This window comes from Palaemon carinicauda, chromosome 32 (assembly GCF_036898095.1).
Source record: "Palaemon carinicauda isolate YSFRI2023 chromosome 32, ASM3689809v2, whole genome shotgun sequence".
In the NCBI taxonomy this organism is placed as follows: Eukaryota; Metazoa; Arthropoda; class Malacostraca; order Decapoda; family Palaemonidae; genus Palaemon; species Palaemon carinicauda.
In genome coordinates, this window is record NC_090756.1 from 78,020,154 (window position 1) to 78,043,126 (window position 22,973).

Below are 22,973 nucleotides of genomic sequence, written 5' to 3' on the forward strand. Positions count from 1 at the left end.
TGCTCCTTCGGCAGGTAGTTAGGAGAAACATTTCCTGCTTGGTATTGATGATAGGTTTCTCATGCTGGATCAGTAGGTTTCCAGGATTCTAAGCCTCTTGCTGTCGAGGGTACTGCCCATGATTTTGGTATTCTTTACAACGTGTTCTTGCAATATGGAAGTATTGAGGATTTAATGACCTGTCCTAATGGCTCCTTTCTGGACGTGACAGGCGAGGCATTTAGAAACTGCATGGGGATCACCCTGATGTAATTGCCGGGGCATCCTCGGACAAGGCATTGGTATCGGAAGACCACATTAGTCGTCTTCAGACTGTCCTGCATGGTTTGGTGTGTGTACTTGAGGCATAACTCTTTCATCTCTGCCAAAACTAGTCATTCATCCAAATAAGTAATGACCTGAATTCCATGCAACTGAAGGGTTTGATCAGTGACTTTGCTTGTTTTGTAAAAACCCTTGGTGCAATTTTCAACCTTTACGAACCCCTCCTGAGCAGAAACCCCATAGGTAAGCTTGGAAGTAGGGAGCAGTAGGGACGTGCCCATAAACATCTCTGGAATCTATAGTACAAGCCCCTCGGTGTAATAATTGGTGGACATGGATGATGGTCGTCATCTTGATTGTCGCATGTGGTTATGCAGTGGTTAGCAGGCTGTTGCTGGCAGTCTATCGGGATGTCGACATCATTCCTCCTACTATACATTCTTCAAGGATCCAACCTCCCACTCCCACGACTTACTACCAAGAGTACACAGCTGCACGTACGTCAACTTGTTTCGCAAATACGACCGTACTCATGGTCAATGTCTCGCAAATACGACCTTACTCTTGGTCAACTTGTCTCGCAAATACGACCGTACTCTTGGTCAACTTGTCTCGCAAATACGACCGTACTCTTGGTCAACTTGTCTTGCAAATACGACCGTACTCTTGGTCAACGTGTCTCGCAAATACGACCGTACTCTTGGTCAACTTGTCTCGCAAATACGACCGTACTCTTGGTCAACTTGTCTCGCAAATACGACCGTACTCTTGGTCAACGTGTCTCGCAAATACGACCGTACTCTTGGTGCTGCTGATGCAGTAGTTGCTCAGGGTTCAGATGGGGCAGGCCAGAGGCTCTAACATCATTACAGTTTCCAAGGATGTGCTGCCTTCCCTGACAAAGGTAGTTGTGCACTAACTACCGCATTGCTACCACTACTGCTGCTGCTCCAACAGTTGCAGTTGCTGCTAAGGTTCAGATTATATACAGTGGCCACAGACAAACCCATCAGGAAAAGGAAATCAAAGCAAAACAGTGTCTTTCCAACAGGGAGTACTGTCTTGTTTTGGTTGCAGGTAAGGGACCCAACAGTAAGCTTAGAGCTTCCCTAAGATTTCTCCATTGGAACAGATATGGCAACTCGGGTAAGATTTTGTTTTTTATTTGAATACTTCGACTCAAGTTTAAAACATTGCAAAGGAATGGGTGATCTATGCAAAGGTGACCAGAAAATGCTAAATTATATATATAGAAATATTTATTTATAACAGCAAATTTTAAAGAAAAACAAAAGTAATGTCCTGTTATGGAAAAAAGAAATAAAAGGTACCAACTTATTTGATATAAAACTACAGTTTGGCAAAACTTCAGGATTCAGTGGTGTCTAATGTACAAGAAATTTAATTCATCACAATTTTCTTTACAATACTTTCAGTTTTCTAAATAGCTTATCGTTATCTAAATTCATTAGGGCACAATCAGATTAATACAGTCTCACATAAAATGTACACTGAATCAAACCCACAGTAACCCAAATTTTCTGAGCTAGCCTTCAAACCACATATTCACGGAGGTTTAAAATCATTCAATGCCTATGAATGTAACTGTGCGACACCACCAACTAGTCTTTGTATACCTTTGTGCTCTGGCTTTCACAACCCTATATTAGTCCTGAGACGGGAAGATTTAATGCCAACCCTAAGGATGGATTATCACTACCACCCATCAACAATATGCTAAATTTTGTTCACATTTTATATCCTGACCTTAAAATTAAACAATTTGTCTTTATAAGAATCAGTTACAAAAATTGAGGTGATATATGCAAACCAAGTCTTCTCTATAATCTTCAAGAAGTCTTCACTCATATGATGGGACTTCTCTGAGGTACCATCGTTCCTCTCACAATCTTCAAAGAAACACAGAAATAATGTGTTTACAGCAAACTTTCCACTTGAAAAACCAGTCTACAATTCACTAACATTGGGTGTGTCATCTTTCACCCTCTTGTACTAAGGGAATTTAGAATTAATAATTCTTACATCTTTTCAACTCTGTCCAGGTACCCTACAGGGAGTAGGGCCTTATGCCAGTCTGAAACAGTCAATTTTAAGATGATTTAAACATAAGTTATATGGGCAAATGAGGTTTTAGCAGAACAACAATTGAAAAAATATTTATAACAACACTACAATAAATTAAAAACAATTTATTTCCCCCAAATTAACATGGTCATTTCTACATTCTCAAGATTGGTAACATCACCCTATTCCACAACTATACATTCAAAATTTGCACTACAGAGTTTATGTTAATGACGCATTTGAAAACCTATCCATTACTGTGTTATAGTCCGCAGAAAAAAAACAATTACAGTGAGAGGATTGGATGACGAGATAAAAGGAAATGATTTTGTACATGAATAAACTGGACATAATTTATCCTCCCTGCCTTTGGAAACTGTGCAAATAAGCTTTACAGTCATATACAGTACATAAGTTCCTACAGAAAATGAAATACAAATAATACTCATTGTATTACAAATAAATTAGTGGAAGGATATATTAAAATGAACTAAGAAAACCTAGTTACTGTCATGGGAATAATACAGTACTGATGACAGTTAAACCAACATCTCTCTTCAGCATGTGTTAGACATAAATGACAGAAATATTAACCTAATAGTTTTTCATCACATAAGATGACACATTCCTTACTTTCAACAAATCTAATGTGGGAATTGGAGAAAAAAAAGTTACTAGTATATGAATAAAACTTTTAAGGTAAATAATGCTTCTGTACTTAATTCATTGGGAGATTTGTAGATCTTCCGAGTCTCAAGATTCTGTATCGGGGACACATGCCGGAATTCAGCAATCTGCTGGTGAGCAATTCTCCAGATACAAACAGGGTGTCTTTAACCGGTCGATAACCTTGCACAGGAGTTGGTATTTGCAGGTTAACAACATTCTCTGACATGGTCTGGAGACAGAATTCGTAGACTCGTAAAGAGACAGTACAGATCCTGAGAAATCAGATGATGATTCAAGGGATAGGTCTGGTGGAGAAGACCCAAACAGAGCTGTCACGTTCGTATTAGGTAAATCCGACTGTGCTACTTCAACCTTGAGTTCTGACCTGTTTCAGGCTTCCATCAAAATGCTGGAAAAGGTTAGAATTATGAGGAATCTCAGGAGTGGATGACAATTCCTCCTCCGCAGTTTACGTCTGATTCAAAGTGAGATGAGGCCTCCACTCCATAACTCAACGTTGAACTTTCAGGCAAGTCAAGAACGGGACCTTTGGACCTAGTCCAAAAGGGGACTGAATTTCCTTGAGATGGAATTTTCAGTCGTCAAAATAGGGTGGCAAAAAGCCAGAGAAGTCATAATCCGAATAAAAGGGCACTGCTGAGTCAGAAACAGGGCTTTCTATACTAGCAGGTCTTGACAAGTCTTGGCTGGAACTTTTGGAACCAGCATAGGGTTGTTCCAACAACAAAATACTGGGCATTTCCCAGAATTCCCAAATCCCTGAACAATGAATGACACCCTTCTGGACAGAGGACACTTAAAAAATGTGGTGCTGGGAATTCTGACGGAGTGAACCACCAATTCAGGAATTCAAAATTGGCATGTCACACATTTTATTAGAACTGTCCTCACACAGTTTGAGGTCCTTACAATCTTTTTTCTGGTGGATACAGTATAACCAAGCATCCAGTGCCCTCTTTCTCTCACTAGTCCTGGCTGACTCAAGGATGGGCTTTGGCTGAGTAAGACTTCTCGTAGGACTGTAACTTTGTCGTCGAGACTTGTTATGATCTTGAGACAAAACATATGATGCAACTATTGCAGCCACAACAAACAAGTTGCTATCACTACTGGAATCAGAACTATCAAAGATATCAGATAAAGTCATACTATTATCAACAAGTCTTGAACCATTCTGAGTCTCGGTTACCTGATCAAGACCCTTCGAATACCAGAGAAAAAACCTCCTAAGATAGACTGGAGCTTCAAGAAATGCTTTTAGCTGGATATGGTCAGCTTTTACCAGTTCATCATCAGACAGTCTCTTCAGCTTATAGGTGACATTATTCTTGTGTACTTTAGTTACACCGAGTACCCCCTCAAACAGGTTAACCTTAAGAACCAGAGAACCCTCCCTAAACGCTTTGTACCGAGGATGATCTTCAGCCTATAAGTCTCTCGTTTCTGCTGACAGCAATGGGATGCTATCAACATTGTGCGCACCTTTCAGTATGTTCTCAATTGGAGTACAACCATTCTGTGTGGTGGGAATGGTTGTAGCAGAGAACTGCTTGGAATAAATACTGGTCCCATTTCTGAGATTCCCCAGAAATCACCCTCAGTAACTCACCAATGGTATGTTTCACCAGCTCCACTGCGCCATTACTAAAGGGTTTATATGGAGTTGTTTTCAAATTGTACGGCTCCAACTTGGTAAATTCCTGGGAAATAGATTCAGAGCCGTTGTCAGTCAATATCCAGACTAGAACATGCGGAATAACAGGAAAAACAGTCTTCAAGCGCTTGGCATATTTTACTGCTCCTCTTATTCCTTACTTTAAATCATTCAATCAATCAATCTTATTCCTTATGGGTACTGTCGTCACCCACTTACAATAATGGTAGACTACCATCAGACACCCAATAAAACCAGTACTGGTTGTTGGGAGACTCACAAGGTCCATAGAGACCTTTCAAGGTTGTCAGGGCAACAACCTCCCTTGAAACCTTTCAAGCCTACCTTTCCCAACATGTTCAGCACATATCCCTGATTACACTAATCAAGGATTTGTGGCAAATGAGTCATTGGAGTATTGCAGTCATTTTACCAATTCCCCGGTGAGCATTATGCAAGTGTGTGTCTGCAACTAGGTCAATCAGGACATTATTATTATTATTATTATTACTTACTAAGCTACAACCCTAGTTGGAAAAGCAGTATGCTATAAGCCCAGGGGCTCCAACAAGGAAAATAGCTCAGTGCGGAAAGGAAAAAAGGAAAAATAAAATATTCTAAGAAGAGTAACAACAATAAATATCTCCTATATAAACTATAAAAACTTCAACAAAACAAGAGGAAGAGAAATAAGATAGGAGTGTGTGCTCGAGTGTACCCTCAAGCAAGAGAACTCTAACCCAAGACAGTGAAAGGCCATGGTACAGAGGCTATGGCACTACCCAAGACTAGAGAACAGTGGTTTGATTTTGGAGTGTCCTTCTCCTAGAAGAGCTGCTTACCATAGCTAAAGAGTCTCTTCTACCCTTACCAAGAGGAAAGTGGCACTGAACAATTACAGTGCAGTAACCCCTTGGGTGATGAAGAATTGTTTGGTAATCTGTGTTGTCAGGTGTATGAGGATAGAGGAGAATATGTAAAGAATATGCCAGACTATTCAGTGTGTATGTAGGCAAAGGGAAAATGAACCGTAACCAGAGAGGAGGATCCAATGTAGTACTGTCTGGCCAGTCAAAAGACCCCATAACTCTCTAGCGGTAGTATCTCAACGGGTGGCTGGTGCCCTGGCCAACCTACTACCTTAAAAGGTAGTAGGTGACTACAGGGCCTACTGAGCCATTTGAGCTCAGTTTCAGTGCACCTATATGGCAGATAGGAGGGTGGAACCCAAGATACAGGAACTCTGGCGTAGATAATCTTAATGACAGTTTTGATCTGTCGATGATCTCTCTGGATCTTAACCACCTGACTAAAAAACAGGAGAGCAGTGCCAGTCACCTTCAGGTTAATGGTCTCGGTAGGCAGCGATGAGACTTGAGAGTACCTTGAGAGACAATTGAAGAACAGCAGTGTTGTCATACACCAACTGTTCTCAGGGTGAATCCAGGATCAGGTAGGCTGCGTCCAGCAGATTTCTGCCAAAGGTACCACCCCATAGATAACACTGGAATTTTCCACCCACAGGGACACTTTACCTCTAACTGGAAGTAGCCTAGAATGCTAGTGCAGGTACCAGTCAACCCCTTTGTTTTCTGGTCTCCAGACAGTACCTGGTACTTTATGCCAAGCTTGCCCAGTACAGTCTCACTGACAAGGCAAACCTGTGCTTTGGTATCAACAAGGGCACAATACAAAATTTCTTATATCATTATTAGACCTCCTACCGAGTGTTGAGACACATGGCTACAACTGGACTAGTGAGGTGTCTCTTCAGTCGCGTACTGGATTACGGGACAATCCTCTGGTGCTTCATAATCATCAGCAGCCAAGTCTTCAGTATCAGACAAACGAGCTTTCACCTCCAGTTTATGTCTCAGAATCATGTCTGTTGGAGGAATGTTTTAATGGAGCTCACAATCAGACGATTAAAATGCACTCCAGATAAACACTGAAGATGCACACACTGAAGCTCACTGAGGGATCATGATAAACTACTGGACAAGTGAGACCAAAATGGACCCAGATTACCAAGTTTAATATCTCAGAAGCTGCCAAAAGCAACTCCAAAACTGGGAACAGTACCTGGAAACCACATTGCCTTCATACAGTTCCTATTAGTCTTGTCCAGTTTGAAACCTAGGCTACTGGTATTTTTCAGAAACTGCTAAACTAAAGCATCCCGGAGCTTGACTCCCTTCAGCTGAGAGTCAAGTACAACACCTGACCCTTCCATCCAGCAGCTCACAACTAGCTCCAAAGATTCTATGAGAGAACTGGACCACCACGAACCTCCTTATACAAGGCCAGTCCAGTAGGCAACTTGGGAGTGGTGGGTTCAGTAGCAACCAGACAGTCAGTTAATGCGGGCCAGCGGGATAACCAGTCTGCTGCGGCATTCTGATCACCTGGACAGTAGTTAACAATAAAGTTAAATTCGAAGAGGTCCTCCAGTGTCCATGCTAGACACCATCTTCATGTCTTGGAAGATACATGAGCAGATGGTGATCAGAATAGATCACAAGGAAATGGTCATAGAGGAAATCCCTAAAGGTTCTCACTTGCCATTGCAGCAGTAGTCAACTCACGCTCTGTGGTAGAGTCAAGAGTCGCACAGTCAAGGAAGGTCGTGAAGTCATAGGCTATCACTCGACACTCCCCTGGAGGCTCCAAGGACTCCTGGCACCGACAAGCACCAGCATCCTCATCTGAAGCATCAACAAACAGCTCCATGGGTTTTGCATCAGCGGAGTAGTCATGGTTCGACAATATACAGTAATGCCCTTGATCAGTAATTTCAGGTGTTAAAAACCACAGTCCATTTCAGTTTTCTGGTCCCTTGGGATGTGTCCTCCAGTTTTCATGGATAATGGTTTGAGTAGTGATCTTATTAGGATAAACTTCTGTTGGAAATTTACCAGTCCCAAAAAACCCCGTAGCTCACGTACAGTGGTAGGTTTAGGGAAGTCCTTCAATTTCTGAATGTATTTGGGTAGTTTACGCATGCTATAGCATCTAACCAGATGGCCCATATATCTAACCTCGGCTTAAACCTAAGAAGACTTCCCGAGTTTTATCTTGAGCCCGTGCTTCTGGAGAGTAGTCAAAACTCGTTATACCAGTTTCGTGTGTTCTTAGGAAGAAGCCCTAAAGATCAAGATGTCATCAGTGTAGACATTCTCCTTGGCTTTTGGAACACTGCAGGTGCCTCCTTTTTCAGTCCAAACAATAGGCTTCTAAACTGCTAGTGTCCAAAGGCGGTAGAGAAAGCCGTGTACTCTTTACTGCCCTCCGCTTACGACGGTAACTGGTAGTATCTGCTATGTTTGGCATCGGGAACTTATCAGCGACTGTCACCTTATTCAGTCTATGGTAGCCTACACACAACTGTATAAAATACTGTTGTCCTTGCAGAATAGAACAATGGGTGAAGACCAAGGACATATGCTGGTTTTAACTGAGCTTAGACAATAATGCCCAAGCTAACGAATGTAAGCTGCTTATATAGTAACCATGTAATGTCATATTAATTGAGAAACATCCTTATATCAGGCTATTGGATGCTAAAAACATTAGGCTATGCTAGCGGAAATGTCAACTAAAAGGGATTAGCAATTTAAGCCACCCGTTGAGATACAGTACTACCGTTAGAGAGTTGTGGGGTCCTTTGACTGGCCAAGCAGTACTACATTGGATCCTTCTCTCTAGTTATGGTTCACTTTCCCTTAACTTACACATACACCAAATAGTCTGGCCTATTCTTTGCAGATTCTCCTCTGTCATACACCTGACAACACTGAGATTACCAAACAATTCTTCTTCACCCAAGGGGTTAACTACTGCACTCTAATTGTTCAGTAGCTACATTCTTCTTGGTAAGGGTAGAAGAGACTCAAGAGGACTCTTTAGCGATGGTAAGAAGCTCTTCTAGGAGAAGGACACTCCAAAATCAAACCATTGTTCTCTAGTCTTGGGTAGTGCCATACCCTCTGTACCATGGCCTTCCACTGTCTTGGGTTAGAGTTCTCTTGCTTGAGGGTACACTCGGGCACACTATTCTATCTAACTTCTCTTGCTCTTGTTTTATTAAAGTTTTTATAGTTTATACTGGAAATATTTATTTTAATAGCACTGTTCTTAAAATATTTTATTTTTCTTATTTTTCCTTTCCTCACTGGGCTATTTTCCCAGTTGGGGCCCCTGGGCTTATAGCATCCTGCTTTTCCATCTAGGGTTGTAGCTTAACAAGTAATAATAATCCATCTAGGGTTGTAGCTTAACAAGTAATAATAATAATATTACTTGATAAGCTACAAGCCTAGTTGGAAAAGCAGGATGCTATAAGCTCAGGGGCCCCAACTGGGAAAATAGTCCAGTAAGGAAAGGAAACAAGGAAAAATAAAATATTTTAAGAGTAACAACATGAAAATAAATATCTCATGAATTAAAAACATTAACAAAACAAAAGGAAGAGAAATAACATAGAATAGTGTGCCCGAGTGTACAACACTATTAAATGGGTTTTGTCGTAGGAACAACCTGTTTTGGGTAAGTGTTGTGTGGTGTTCAAGATCTTTCCTGTGAAAGACTAGAACAGGGAATCCAATACGCCGTGATTATACCGAAGAAATACTGTACCAGGGCCAGTAGTATTAGGAAGGCTAATGAATTTAGGGTCTATTGAATCCATCACAGAATCTCTTATGCTGAAATACATCTGAAACATTTTCGAGGCCACCTGGTCGCTAGTATGTGCTCAACTATCTTTTTTAATTTTTCCAGTAAGGCTGATATACCTCACTTACCTATAAGTATGATTCTAGTGGTCTCAGAGGCCACACAACATTTCTCCACAAACAAGTTTTCCTTCATCAAAATCACTTTTTTGGGGTTTAATGTGCAGTGTGGTTGCCAAGAACTAACAACAGAGAAACAGAGCACAGTAGGTTTGTGTACCCTAACAGACAATTGTCTCCAACCAATCAAACTACTACAGTAGTTTGTGCATACTTGGTGAGCATAAAAGGTTGAAACCCAGCTCATAGGAAAAGATCCCTGGGAGGGGAGCTATATGCCCATCACGGGCCATCTGTTAACCCCACTGGTACGTTTCACAAAAGCCATCCCTTTACCCCCATGGACGTACCGGTACGTCCTTGCAAAAAAATGCTATAGAAATTTGTTTTTCTTATTTTTGATAATTTTTTGAGAAAATTCAGGCATTTTCCAAGAGAATGAGACCAACCTGACCTCTCTATGACAAAAATTAAGGCTGTTAGAGCAATTTAAAAAAAATATACAGTACTGCAAAATGTGCTGGGAAAAAAATAACCCCCCCGGGGGTTAAGGGTTGGAAATTTCCAAATAGCCTGGGGGTAAAAGGGTTAAGGGCCAAATTCAAAGGTTTCCTCTTCAGTCTGTTTACCTCTTGTAGGTGTCACATCCTAGCCGAGCACCATTCATGCACATTGTACTGTTTGGATTTGTTTCAAGTAATATCTTATCAATACTCCATATCCAGACCAACCCATGAAACTATGGCTTTTTTCTGGTATGCAATTTCAGGACATAATGTACAGTGAGGAAGAAATTTTTCTCGCATTGAGGGGTTTAGAGATGGATAGAGGGTTGGCCTTTTTTAAGAGGGAGGTCATTGGTATACAGATAACACCTGTTGGCTTGAGTATTTTGAAGCACACTACCTTCTGCAGGTGTGAATCTCTGCAGGTATGCCTGCAGGGTAAATACTGGACAGAGGTTACCATCCCACAACTGTAAAGCTGAGATATAGAGGATCCCACCTCTGGAGATGCTTTTCATTTTTGGTTAAAAATACGAGACTAGGAGTCAGAATCAAGAGGTGTCCAGGAGTGATAGTGAGGAACTCTTGTTCTCGGAAGGGGAACAAAATGCTATCCCTGATATGTAAAGGAAACGGCCTTGGAGAGAGAGAAGGCCATCTCCATCCAGTGTATATAAAATAAAAATTTAAAAAAAAGGCTAATGAATAAGTTTAGGATATTCAGTTATGAATTAAATCCTTCTTGCAGGTTAATTCCCCCAAGTAACCCATTGATGTGTGTAATCTATAGGTTCAAGGCACAAAAGTACTGTATTCCAAACCCTTGCTCAATGTAACTGAAGTTGGTCTTCAAGTGTTTATGTAATAAAATGTTAGCCTGCAAGGTAAATTGAATAAGTCCAATTTCCACAGTTATTTCATATAGGAATCAAAATGCAGTCATATCAAATGAAAGGCAAGGTCTCTATGAATCCTGCCACCAGAAGCTAAGGAGGTAATAAAATACTTGAACCTTTTATGTGGTCACAACATATGCAGAACATGAGTATGGTATACTTTGATAACTGTTAAGACTGGTATTTAGCCTAAAACGTTACCTCAGAGATCAGTCTTAGATTATCTAATAGATATATGACAAAATTGGAACATTCGTAAGTGAAATGGAGATAATATACTAAACCTAAACACTTATGAAACAGGCGTGAAAAAGAAAAAATGTAAATTGTTCCCAGCTATGACAAGTTCAAATCTAAAGACTGAGACTTACTCAAAAGAAGTAAAGAAAATGGACAAACTTTTAAAGCTAAACCCTGTCAGTTGCTACTTTCCTCTTAGTAAGGGTAGAATAAACTCTTTAGCTATGGTAAGCAGCTCTTCTAGGAGAAGGACACTTTGAAATCAAACCATTGTTCTATAGTCTTGGGTAGTGCCCTAACCTCTGTACCATGGTCTTCCCCTGCCTTGGGTTAAAGTTCTCTTGCTTGAGGGTACACTTGGGCACACTTTTCTCTCTTGTTTCTCCTCTTCCTTGTTTTGATAAACTTTTTATAGTTTAGATAGGAAATATTTATTTTAATATTGTTGCTGTTCTTGAAACACTAAATTTTTTCCCTGTTCCCTTTCCTCACTGGGCTGTTTTCCCTGTTGGAGCCCCTGGGCTTATAGCATCCTGCTTTTCCAACTAGGGTTGCAGCTTAGCAAATAATAATAATAATATGGTGTTGTGGAACAACCATCTAAGTGACTTCACACTGTAAGTAACAAAACCTGAAAGTAAGGAGAAGAATAAATGTGGTATATTTGTTACATTAACTGTATTGCTAAGAATAATGAATAACAAAATTGAAAGTTAACCTACTCTACTGTATTTGACTTATGGGATGAAGAGGATGTTCATCTGTCTGGTACCAGGAGAGTGCAGGAAAGAGCATCTTCGCATACTCAGTGACAAATTCAAAAGATGATGGTCGGGTGCATACTACCGACTAGGTATCCTAGGCTCCGATACCAGTCTTGGTTCTTGGCAATATATCATCTTCTGTCTGGCGTATTTCAGCATGAGAGGTACTTTGACAGATTCTATCGAGTCTGAATTCGTAGATCTTCCTCATACTCAATAAGTCCATGCTGCCCAACCTGATACACTAGCTATCGAACAGGAAAGACAATATCTCTGATATTTTCTTATCATATTGGATTCCCTATTCTAGACTTTCACAGGAAAGTTCTTGGAGACCACGTATCGCATTAATCTAAAAAAAGGAAATGATGAAGTTGAACACAAGAAATTAACTCCTTAAAGCACAGTACATAACTGGTGGAAAAGGAGAACTTTTTAATCTTCAACCTTGTTTATATAAGTATGAAATTCCTTTGGACTCTGAAATAACCCCCCTCTAGGATAGCTAATTATCCCCAAAGGGAAAAAGGCCATCAAAACGACAGTCTTAAGTCTTTTTTTTTTCATTTTCAATTAAATAAATTACATATAAAATGAAAATGATAACTTCATAGTACTGTAATGTCCCTTTGGCTTATTCATCACAAAGGTAATAAGACAGGAAACCCTAATTGTCTTGCATAGATTTTAGAGCTTAGCCCACAAGTACATCATAGAAGTAATGAAATATCCAGTTGATTTTAGAAATGCCTATGGTACACAAAACATAGCCTCAATTTAAGATGTCAGATATGCTTTAATTATTTTATAGTTTACTTTAAATATATTATTTAATCTCTTGTAATTTAAGGATAAAGCAGAAAAGCTTAAGGTAGGATCTGATAACTACTGTAGTTTGGTAAAATGGAATTCATTTTTTCATCAATATGTGTTGGTATCCTATCAACACATTTTGCTGGTCAGGGTTTGAACAGAAAGGCTAACTGGTGCAAATTAGATTATTTGCACAGAAATCTGACGTGAAGCCACTTCCTACTAGCAGAAAGGACAATTTAAAGCAGATAGTAAATATAGTTTCAGCATATGCCCCTCAGATGGGTTGCCAAGAACAAGAAAAGTAATTATTTAAACAAGTGTTTGAGGCAGCTAATAGAACAGTGAAAGAGAGGAGGAGGAGAAGCTAATCATAGGAGCAGACATGAATGGCAGAGTGGGGAAGAGAAGGGATGGATATGAGGAGGTACATGGAGGCCATGGGTTTGGAATTAGAAATGAGGATAGGAGTATGTATTAGAGATGTCTCAGAGTTTGTAATTGTCATGTATGAACACCTGGTTTCAGAAGCTGGATAAGCATCTGATAACCTATGAAAGTGGATTGGAAGGCCAAATTGATTCTATCCTGGTTAGAGGAGGTGACAAAAATAATGTGATGAACTGTAAAGTGATTTTGGGGGAAGCATGTGTTGAACAACGTAGACTGGTAGTGGTGGATTATAAAATGTGAAGTAGAAAACTCAAGAAGATAAAGAGGAGATCTAGAATTAAGGTTTGGGACCCTAAAGGAGAAAAGAGAGCAATTTAGGAGGATTGTGTGTGTGTGATAGAGACTGAAAGGAGAGTCTATTGGTATCTATACTTCAGCTGGTAGGGGATTTCATGGAATGCAGTAACTATAGTGGAATTAAACTAACAGAGCATGGTTTGAAAAATTTTGAGAGGGTACTAGATGAGACATTGAGAGAGGTTATAAAGATTGGGAAACAGCAGTATGGATTCATGAGGGAGAGAGGAACTGTGGATGCCACCTTTATGGTAAGGCAGTTACAGGAAAAGAGGCTAGAGAGAAACCAGAGGCTAATCTGTGCTTTTATAGACCTTTGAAAAGGCTTACAAAAGAATACTAGAGAAGGGATATTTTGGTGCTTGAGGAAGAGGAAAGTCCCAGAGAAGTTGGTTAGAATGGTAGAGATGATTTACAAAAGAACAAGGTCAAAAGTAATAACAGCTCTTGGAAAATCAGAAACCTTAGAAGTTAGTGTTGGATTACATCAGGGGTCAGCATTAAGCCCGTTTGTATTTGTAGTGGTATTGGATGTATTAAGTGAAGGGATCAGGAATGAAGAGTTGTGGGAGTTGCTATATGTGGATGATTTGCTGAAAATAAGGAAGACCTACAGAGAAGTGTTGTGGAGTGGCAAGAGACTTTGAAAAGGTGGGGGGGAGGGTCCTTGAGGTAAATGTGGACAAGATGGAAGCTATGGTGAGCAGTAAGGAAGGTTGGGATAAGATAGTTATACATCCAAGTAGAGGACCGGTTATAAAACAGATAGAACAGTCAAGGTACCTGGGATTTACTATAAATCAGGAGGGAGGATGTGAGGCTGAAGTTGAGAATAGGATGAAAGCAGCCCTGTGGAAAGGAGGAAGATAGCAGAAGTGGTATGTGATGAGAAAATGCCAATCAAGCTAAAAGACAAGATAAATCATTATTATTACTGGCTAAGCTACAACCATAGCTGGGGCCCTAATACAATTACAGTACAGTAGTTAGCCCCTTTGGTGAAGAAGAATTGTTTTGGTAATCTCAGTGTTGTCAGGTGTATTAGGACAGAGGAGAATATGTAAAGAATAGGCCAGACTATTCGGTGTAAGTGTAGGCAAAGGGAAAGTGAACCGTAACCAGAGAGAAGGATCCAGTGTAGTATTGTCTGGCCAGGAAAAGGACCCCATAACTCTCAAGGGGTAGTGTCTCAACGGGTGGCTGGTGCCTTGGCCAACCTACTACCTACAGTAATAATACCATTGTTAATATATGGATTGGAAATGTAGGGTCTAGGACAAAAAGAGGAAGCAAAGCTTGAGAAAACACAGATGAGAATTCTGAGGTGGATTATGGGAGTATGACTGCTTGAGAGAGATTGGAAAATGATGGAATGCAAAGGATGGCAGGTGTAGTAAAGATTACAGAGGTGATAAGAGTGTCACGACTGAGATGGTGTGGGAATGTATTGAGGATGAATGGTGAGGACGACTTGGGAGGAACCTGTTAGGGGGAGAAGATCAAGAGGAAGGCAGAGAATTAAATGTGGAGATAAGGTGAAGGATGATATGGAGAGAAGAGGTTTGTTGGAAGAGGATGCGATGCTTTTGATAGAAGGCATTGGAGAGGATGCATCAGGCAACTGACCCCTTAATGTAGGGATAAAAACAGTGGTAAAGAAGTAGATATAAGGCAGTGGTTTGTTTGTTGAAATTTATTTTGTATAAATCTTTATGTCTTTTTGTAAAAATGTTAAATCTGTATCGAGTACACTGTACAGTAATGTCTAAAATTCTAAAGATATTTGGTGAAGCTAAGAATTTGTTTTGTGTTTTTAATATTTCAGTACATGTACTATATGTCTCTTTTGTGTTGTAGGGTCGACAGTTTTACCCCCGCTGCCATCCGAGCTTGCCTGAAGGTGAAGTATTAGACCATCCTAGTTTATATGCCATTATCTTAGATTTAGCTACTACTCTCGATGTGTCACACTTATACTACGATACACATGACCTCCAATGACCTTCTGCCACGTGCTGACCCTCGGCTAGAGAAGGAATGCGACAAGGTGCAGCTTTTATCAGTGAGGTCACCAGATTAACTAGTTGGTTTGGATCTCTGTTAGTGAATCAGTCACAAGTGGAACAAAGAATGATGCACTACGCCACTAATCATGTCGCACAAGTTGGTGGCGATTGCAGCTATGTGGCTCATTCTAGGGTGCAAGGGAGTGTTGTGGCACGTGGCAGAACTGAAAATCATGTGGATTTCCATGCACAAAATGATGTTAAATTTATGACAAGAAGTCAAAGCAGTCCAGTTTCTTATCAGATGACACAACCCAAAGGAAAGCAGACAAAGAAAAGTAAAAATTCAAAAGTGAACACTGCCTCAACATCTTTGAGTCCTCCTCAGGCAGCCAGTTCAGATCTCAACTGGAGTCCCATCCCAAGAAGGCATTCATCTGCTCCCAGCAATCTCTGCGTTGCCCTTTATTGCGATGATGGATGGGATGAAGAGTGTGAAGACATACCAGTTAGGGTAGAAGCACAAGCATCAACTAGTCAATCTGTTCGCCCCCGCTTACCAAGTTTCAGCTCTCCAAAATTCCACCGGCCATCTTTACGGAGCCTTACGTTTGCCGACGAGCAAATAGACGACGAGATTCCAGACACCACTTCCCTCACGCCACCTCTAAGTCCTGCGTTACAGTTACGTCCGTACACCAACCCGAGGGACACTCCAACCCACCAACCTTCTCTGCTTCATAGCCCTTCTCATCGTATCGCACCTGTCCCGGCACACGATCTCACACTAGACTCCCTGCACGATCTCAATTGGTTGCATGAGATGGAGCCTGACGATCAAGTGATTCTTGAGGTTCACGTAATCTGGTCTATCTTAACTCTGATGGTTGTGCTGTTGGCCTGTTACACATTACATCATCAGCCTCTCACAGGGTGAAGAGAGAGAGAGAGAGAGAGATAGCTATATGCAATGAATTGGGGGGTAAATGGCTCTGTCTTTCCTCAGTGATGCCAACATTTGATAAAATATTCATCCAAATAGAAATATCACATAACAGTACTTGTTTCTACTTGTATAGTTCTGTATGTAAAGTTGCATACTGTAATTATAACATACAGATGAGGACTACATTTGACTGCCCATTTTATAACATTGATTAAGTAGTAGATAGTAAATTTCCTACTGTAAGGCAACGGTTGATTTACAAACAATATGTCACTATAACAAGGAAGACTTCTAAAAATCTCTCATTGGAAAGTATTGATAAAGATTTAAGCTTTTCAACAAAATAACACTTAAATTCTTAAGTAGTATAGTAGATTGATCTGTAAGATTTGTAGCTTAGAATCATAATTGGGCACTTTTTAAATCCTGTACATTAATGTGAACTTTAAAAACAATTAATTCTCTGCTTCTGATTTTATCGGGGAAAAATATTCTAATGTGACAAAACAGTGCAGCATGAAAGGGTTGAAAGAGTTATTATTATTATATCATACAGATGCAAACAAAGGTTTATTTTCCATATAATTCTTAGTTTAGGTAATCTTAGGGAGAATCTGGGACGCTGCAAAAGATGGCTATTGTCAATATGCTTAGAATTGGTATTATTGGAGGTACCGATATACTTAAGCAAGTGCTTTTCCTTCATTTCATTGGAAATCAATGTAGAATTTGGCAACTGCTTTTATTTTTGTGATTAATGCCACTGAGTTCTCACCTGGTGTCATTAATGAGCGTTATAGGTTACATGATAAATGTGGTCTTTCTCAGTGATATTTTAAGGACGCCTGTATTTTTCCCCAAGTGGCCAGTACAGATTACAAACAGAAACCAAACCAAATAAATGGCTTTCATGTAATATATAATTTTTTATATGCTTTATAAATGTCATGGGGTTTGGATAAAGTGAATAGTTGAGATTCTTTAAAAGTATCTTCTGTTAGTAAGGTTTTGCTCTTAGATTTAAGAGTCACGATAGCTGCTCTTGTGCAAGTGGGGGGTGCCAAGCTACCATCTCTTTATTTCTACAATTCCTCAGAGGACAATGTAGAGGTACATCTAGTCATTAAGAATAAGGGAAAAAAAATCTGCAAAATCTTGTAAAGTTCAATTTAGAATTGGACTAATTTATTGGTAATTTATTAAAGGAAAGAATTTTTGGCAAGAATATTGTTTTGGGCTTCTCTTGCAAACAGACTTTCCATACAAATTCTTTTGTTATACCTGAAAAATTTTAGAATGTATAATGCCTTCACATACAGTACTGTATTTAACCCTTTTACCCCCAAAGGACGTACTGGTACGTTTCACAAAACACATCCCTTAACCCCCATGGACGTACCGGTACGTCCTTGCAAAAAAACTGCTATTTACAATTTTTTTTGCATATTTTGGATAATTTTTTGAGAAATTTCAGGCATTTTCCAAGAGAACGAGACCAACCTGACCTCTCTATGACGAAAATTAAGGCTGTTAGAGCAATTTAAAAAATATATACTGCAAAATGTGTTTGAAAAAAAAATAACCCCTGGGGGTTAAGGGTTGGAAAGTTCCAAATGGCCTGGGGGTAAAAGGGTTAAGATGCACATTGTTTTATCTTATTCCTCTTCATTTACATTTGGCCCTCCTTATTTTGGATACTATGTTCAGATAGTAAAGGAAATGTTATTCTTATATTTAGGTTACAGTTATATTAATTGTATGCAAAAATTTCAGTACAGTACTGTATAATACTAATTATTCATTCTCTCACTCTCTATTGCCCTCTCTCAAAGCTTAAGCCTTTTTGTAAGTTTTATTTACTATAGATACCATATAAGAGGTTTAGATATATAAGGCACTGCACTAAATCGACTTAAACCACTTAATTTGAAACTAATCTAAAACTGATAATTTGTCATAACCATTTTCTTTGTTGCTGTAAAATTGTCCATTTTTTTCTTAAAATGAAACTAAACATAAAGTGTAAAGTAACTTACACTAGGATCATCAGATATGCCCAAATCTACCTACAATTTTTGGTATTTGACTCTTAAAGAATTATCTTTTCATAAAACTTTGTCACAACTCTCAAATGGAGTATATCCCTTATTCTCAAGGTAGTAGCTGCCTAGCTAACCGTCTGCACCGATAAGAACTATGTAAATAGACTTCAAAAAGACACTAGAAATGGAAATAATGTAATTAAAAGAGCCAATGTACATACGGTATATTACATTTATGTAACATTTTATACCATTATATTATAGATTTAAAAAATTCTGTATTAATAGAGTAAAAAGAGCAAAATTATTAATGTAACTCCTGTATTTTTGGTTGAATATCAACTGGTAAGATCGTAGTGGGGGATAATTCATAGAAACATAGGCTATAAAAGGCAATGATCCGATGATACAAATTTCTACTAATGCAAGAAATTTTAGATGTTAAATTTTACTGTCTCTTTCCTTTTTGCGTTATTACGAATATAAAATTTGATCGTTCTTTTGGATATTGTGCCAATGTGGTCTTATTTTGACAAGAGAATCTTAAAATCTTGACGGTCAAGCCATATGTTTATTGGCTATGAGGTTTAGACGTTTTCAAAGTAAATTTTCGTTAAAATTTCTTTTAATGGCCAGAATTGTTTTGTCAGAATTGATGGTACATTTTGTTAATTGATCTTTTATTTTACTGTACTTAAAAAATCTATATTTTAAGAACTATGTCAGAATTGATGGTACATTTTGTTAATTGATCTTTTATTTTACTGTACTTAAAAAATCTATATTTTAAGAACTATCACTAAAATATTTCTATTCTGATATTCAGTTAAGTAACATAGGCCTGAAGGCGTTGATCTATCTGTTCACATAAAATGTTCAACTTCTTTTTAGTTGTGTTCAAACTCATAGAATATATCTTTTACCAAGAGGCAGATTACATGAGAAGGGTATATTACTTATAAATTAATTTTATTATACAGATTCACTTCTGTGTATAAGAAATTAGTGACAACCATCTTCTATGTCGATCTTTTCTTAACAAATTAATTGTATACCTTTCAGTATAATGATCCCTGTGAAAGTTGAAGAAGTCAGAAATATTGTTGAAGTGTTGAAAGACTTATACCGGTGAATTTATTATTCAAGTAAATTTTATTTTTTGCAGATCCTGAGTCTGATGGCTGATTTTATTCATTTAATTAGAGCATAGACATTTTGTATCAAGGTTTTAGGGTTGAAAAGAATGATATATAAATAATATATATATATACAATATATATATATATATATTATTGTGTACAGTATGTATATACTTTAAGTAAGGTATTTACTGTACTGTTAGCTATAAGGTCTTGATGAAACTAGTTTATGTATCTATATATTTAAAAGAAAATCTTTTAATTATTATCAAAAAGTCTTTTTTAAGAAACTTACGAAGAAATTATTTTGAATATTTAAAATTGTATATTGGCATAAACTCAATTGTATTCAGCTTCTTAAAACTGGCGTTCAAGAACCCCACCTTCCCTTAAAATCAATTACTGGCAACCTTATCTTTCTTTAGTCTATAGTTGGGGCAATTTGTGGAGTTCCTCTGTACACTGTAACTTAAATGAATTTATTTACATTTATTTTCATATGGTTCTAGGGATTTAATGCAACATTTCAAGTTAGACTACATGCGGACAGTGAAGGTAACACTTTTTTTTTTTATCTAGAGCCGACAGGAATCGATTATGATATCTGCATTAGTCTGAGACTTTTTCCCTACTCTACCTGACTTATATTGAGAGCAACATCTTAAATTTGATTTTCGATACGTGATTGTTCAAGTTGAATAAGCTGTTGTAGCCTATCAGAGCCTATAGTCTATCTGCTGAGTTATCAGCAGCCATTGCCTGGCTCTCCCAGGTTCAAGGTGGATGGAGAGGGGCTCGGGCACTGATCAAATATATACATGGTCAGTCTCTAGGGCATTGTTCCTTCCTTCCGCCATTCATGAGTTGTAAAACCTTTAAACCCAATTTTTGACTCGCCTCTCAAAAAGGGTTCAATATTTAGCTACTTCCTATCCAGGACTTGTGGATAAACTAACTATATTAAACTTGAGTTGCTAGTGGAGATTAATGAAGACACATCTGTGTTAAAAGTGAGTTAAGTCACTGTACTTAGTTCTTGGTCACCAGTCATATTTTCTAAATACTGAATGTTCTTTTAAGAGCATGTTGGGTCTTATGTAAAAGACACAGCCACTTGAAATTTAGAGGAAAAATACATTACTGTACTGTATATCTATTTTCACTGTGTTTTCATACAATTAAGCCGACTGCACAGAGACTAAGGTGGGCAGGACATGTGGCCAGGACCGATGAGGATAGACTGATAAGCCAGATTACTAGAGGACAACCAGAGGGCAGACGACCTCCAGGCAGACCCCGTATGAGATGGTCTGATAATATAAAAAGGGACATGACAAAGCTTGGAGTGGATGATCCAGGGGATTGGTGGGATTTTGCGCAGGACCGTGGTCGTTGGAAGCTTCTTGTAGCGGCGGCAAAGAGCCATGGAGGCCCGCAGCCAGTGGAGACAGACAGACAGACAGGCATTTGAGTGGTACATATAGATTATCATTTTTATTATTGCTCACGGATCTACAACCCTATTTGGAAAATTAGGATGCTACAAGCCCAAGGGCTCCAGCAGGGAAAAATAGCACAGAGGAAATAAATAAACTATATGAGAAGTAATGAATGATTGATATAAAATACCCCAAGATCAATAAGAACGTTAAAACTGATCTGTCATATATAAACTATGAATAGAGAGACTCGTGTCATCCTGTTCAACATCAAAACATTTGCTGGAAGTTTGAATTTTTGAAGTTCCACCTATTCAACAGCCCAATTAGGAAGGTCATTCCACAATCTAGTCAAAGGGGAAATAAAATCCTGCTAGTCTTCGGTTAAGCCATTTGATAAGTTAGTCGTTCAAGTAAAATATCTTTCCATCAAAGTCTGTATTTCAAATAATCCTACACTTTGAACTACCAGTATTTGTCACATAGCCAAGGCCCTGATGTTTCTAACTGCAAAAAGTAAACAATGCCATTCTCAAGATCATGGAAATAGTTTCGTCCTAGAAAATTCACTTGGTAACTGCCAACGTCTCTTTACTTACTCTGGGGATATTTCCTCTTTGCAAATACTTTACTATCATGATCCTTGACAAGAAGTCCTGTATGTAGCAAGCCAGCTAGCTCTCTCTCATCCCAGACCATCTAAGACTGGAAGATGCATTAGCAACTCTGGTGGTAAGGCAATAAGGTGCTCTCTCTCTCTCTCTCTCTCTCTCTCTCTCTCTCTCTCTCTCTCTCTCTCTCTCTCTCTCTCTCTCTCTCTCTCTCTCTCTCTCTCTCTTCTCTCTCTCTCTCTCTCTCAATACACGAGAAGATGCATTAGCAACTTTGGTGGTAAGGCGCGCTCAATCTCTCTCTCTCTCTCTCTCTCTCTCTCCATCAGACAAAAGAGATGTCACTCATCACACTGTTGCCACATTCTTGATGGGATTAATGGTTGTGGGTACCAAGATTGGTATCAACTAGCATAGTACTGTCCTTGCTGTCCTCGTCTTTCTTTAACAACTCTCTTCCTGAGCAGTTGGTCCTAAATATCCTGAAAATGGCCTACTTTGGAATAATCATATCCTAGGTATTTACACCCCAGAGTGTACTATTCACCTTTGAAATAAGATATTCTCTGAATCTTTTGCGGGATCAACTTCTGACAACTCATATATTCACCTTTGAAATAAGATATTCTCTGAATCTTTCGCGGGATCAACTTCTGACAACTCATATATTCACCTTTGAAATAAGATATTCTCTGAATCTTTCGCGGGATCAACTTCTGACAACTCATATATTCACCTTTGAAATAAGATATTCTCTGAATCTTTCGCGGGATCAACTTCTGACAACTCATATATTCACCTTTGAAATAAGATATTCTCTGAATCTTTCGCGGGATCAACTTCTGACAACTCATATATTCACCTTTGAAATAAGATATTCTCTGAATCTTTCGCGGGATCAACTTCTGACAACTCATATATTCACCTTTGAAATAAGATATTCTCTGAATCTTTCGCGGGATCAACTTCTGACAACTCATATATCTCTCTCTCTCTCTCACAAAGTCTAATCTTTATACAAACATTAACTAAGTACAGTGTACAGAATTTATTTTATGTTGTATGAATATCAATGACTTACTTTTACTAAGGAACTTCTCAACCCCAAAATTGTATCTGATGTTAAAGTTTAGAGGCACAATTAACATCATCTCTTGGTTAAATGCTTAGATAATGTAAAAAGTATTTTGTTTTACGAAAAAACAAATTATTTTCCATTTTGTTATAGAGGTTGAATATAATTTATCTTAGAAAGTGGATAGAGACAGTAGAAGAACATTGCTGCCAGTAGCCTAGTAGCATCTACTAATAATTCTGTAAAGTTAGGCCTCAAAA

General features: G+C 38.7%; 2 protein-coding genes across 4 annotated transcripts in view; both read left to right on the forward strand.

Annotated features, from left to right (window-relative positions):
* LOC137625394 (protein SCAI-like) overlaps positions 1–15,456 on the forward strand; it is a 273,253-nt gene extending 257,797 nt beyond the window's left edge. For all 3 annotated transcript variants that reach the window (XM_068356266.1, XM_068356267.1, XM_068356268.1), the window contains exon 12: positions 15,313–15,456. In XM_068356266.1, coding sequence (XP_068212367.1) covers positions 15,313–15,456 — 144 coding nt within the window. The remainder of the gene's footprint in view (positions 1–15,312) is intronic.
* Positions 15,457–15,492: 36 nt separating this feature from the next.
* Positions 15,493–18,774, forward strand: LOC137625396 (uncharacterized). Its single transcript, XM_068356270.1, has one exon. The coding sequence runs from the start codon at positions 15,493–15,495 to the stop codon at positions 16,396–16,398; it is 906 nt and encodes a 301-aa protein (XP_068212371.1). The 3' UTR covers positions 16,399–18,774.
* Positions 18,775–22,973: the final 4,199 nt, after the last annotated feature.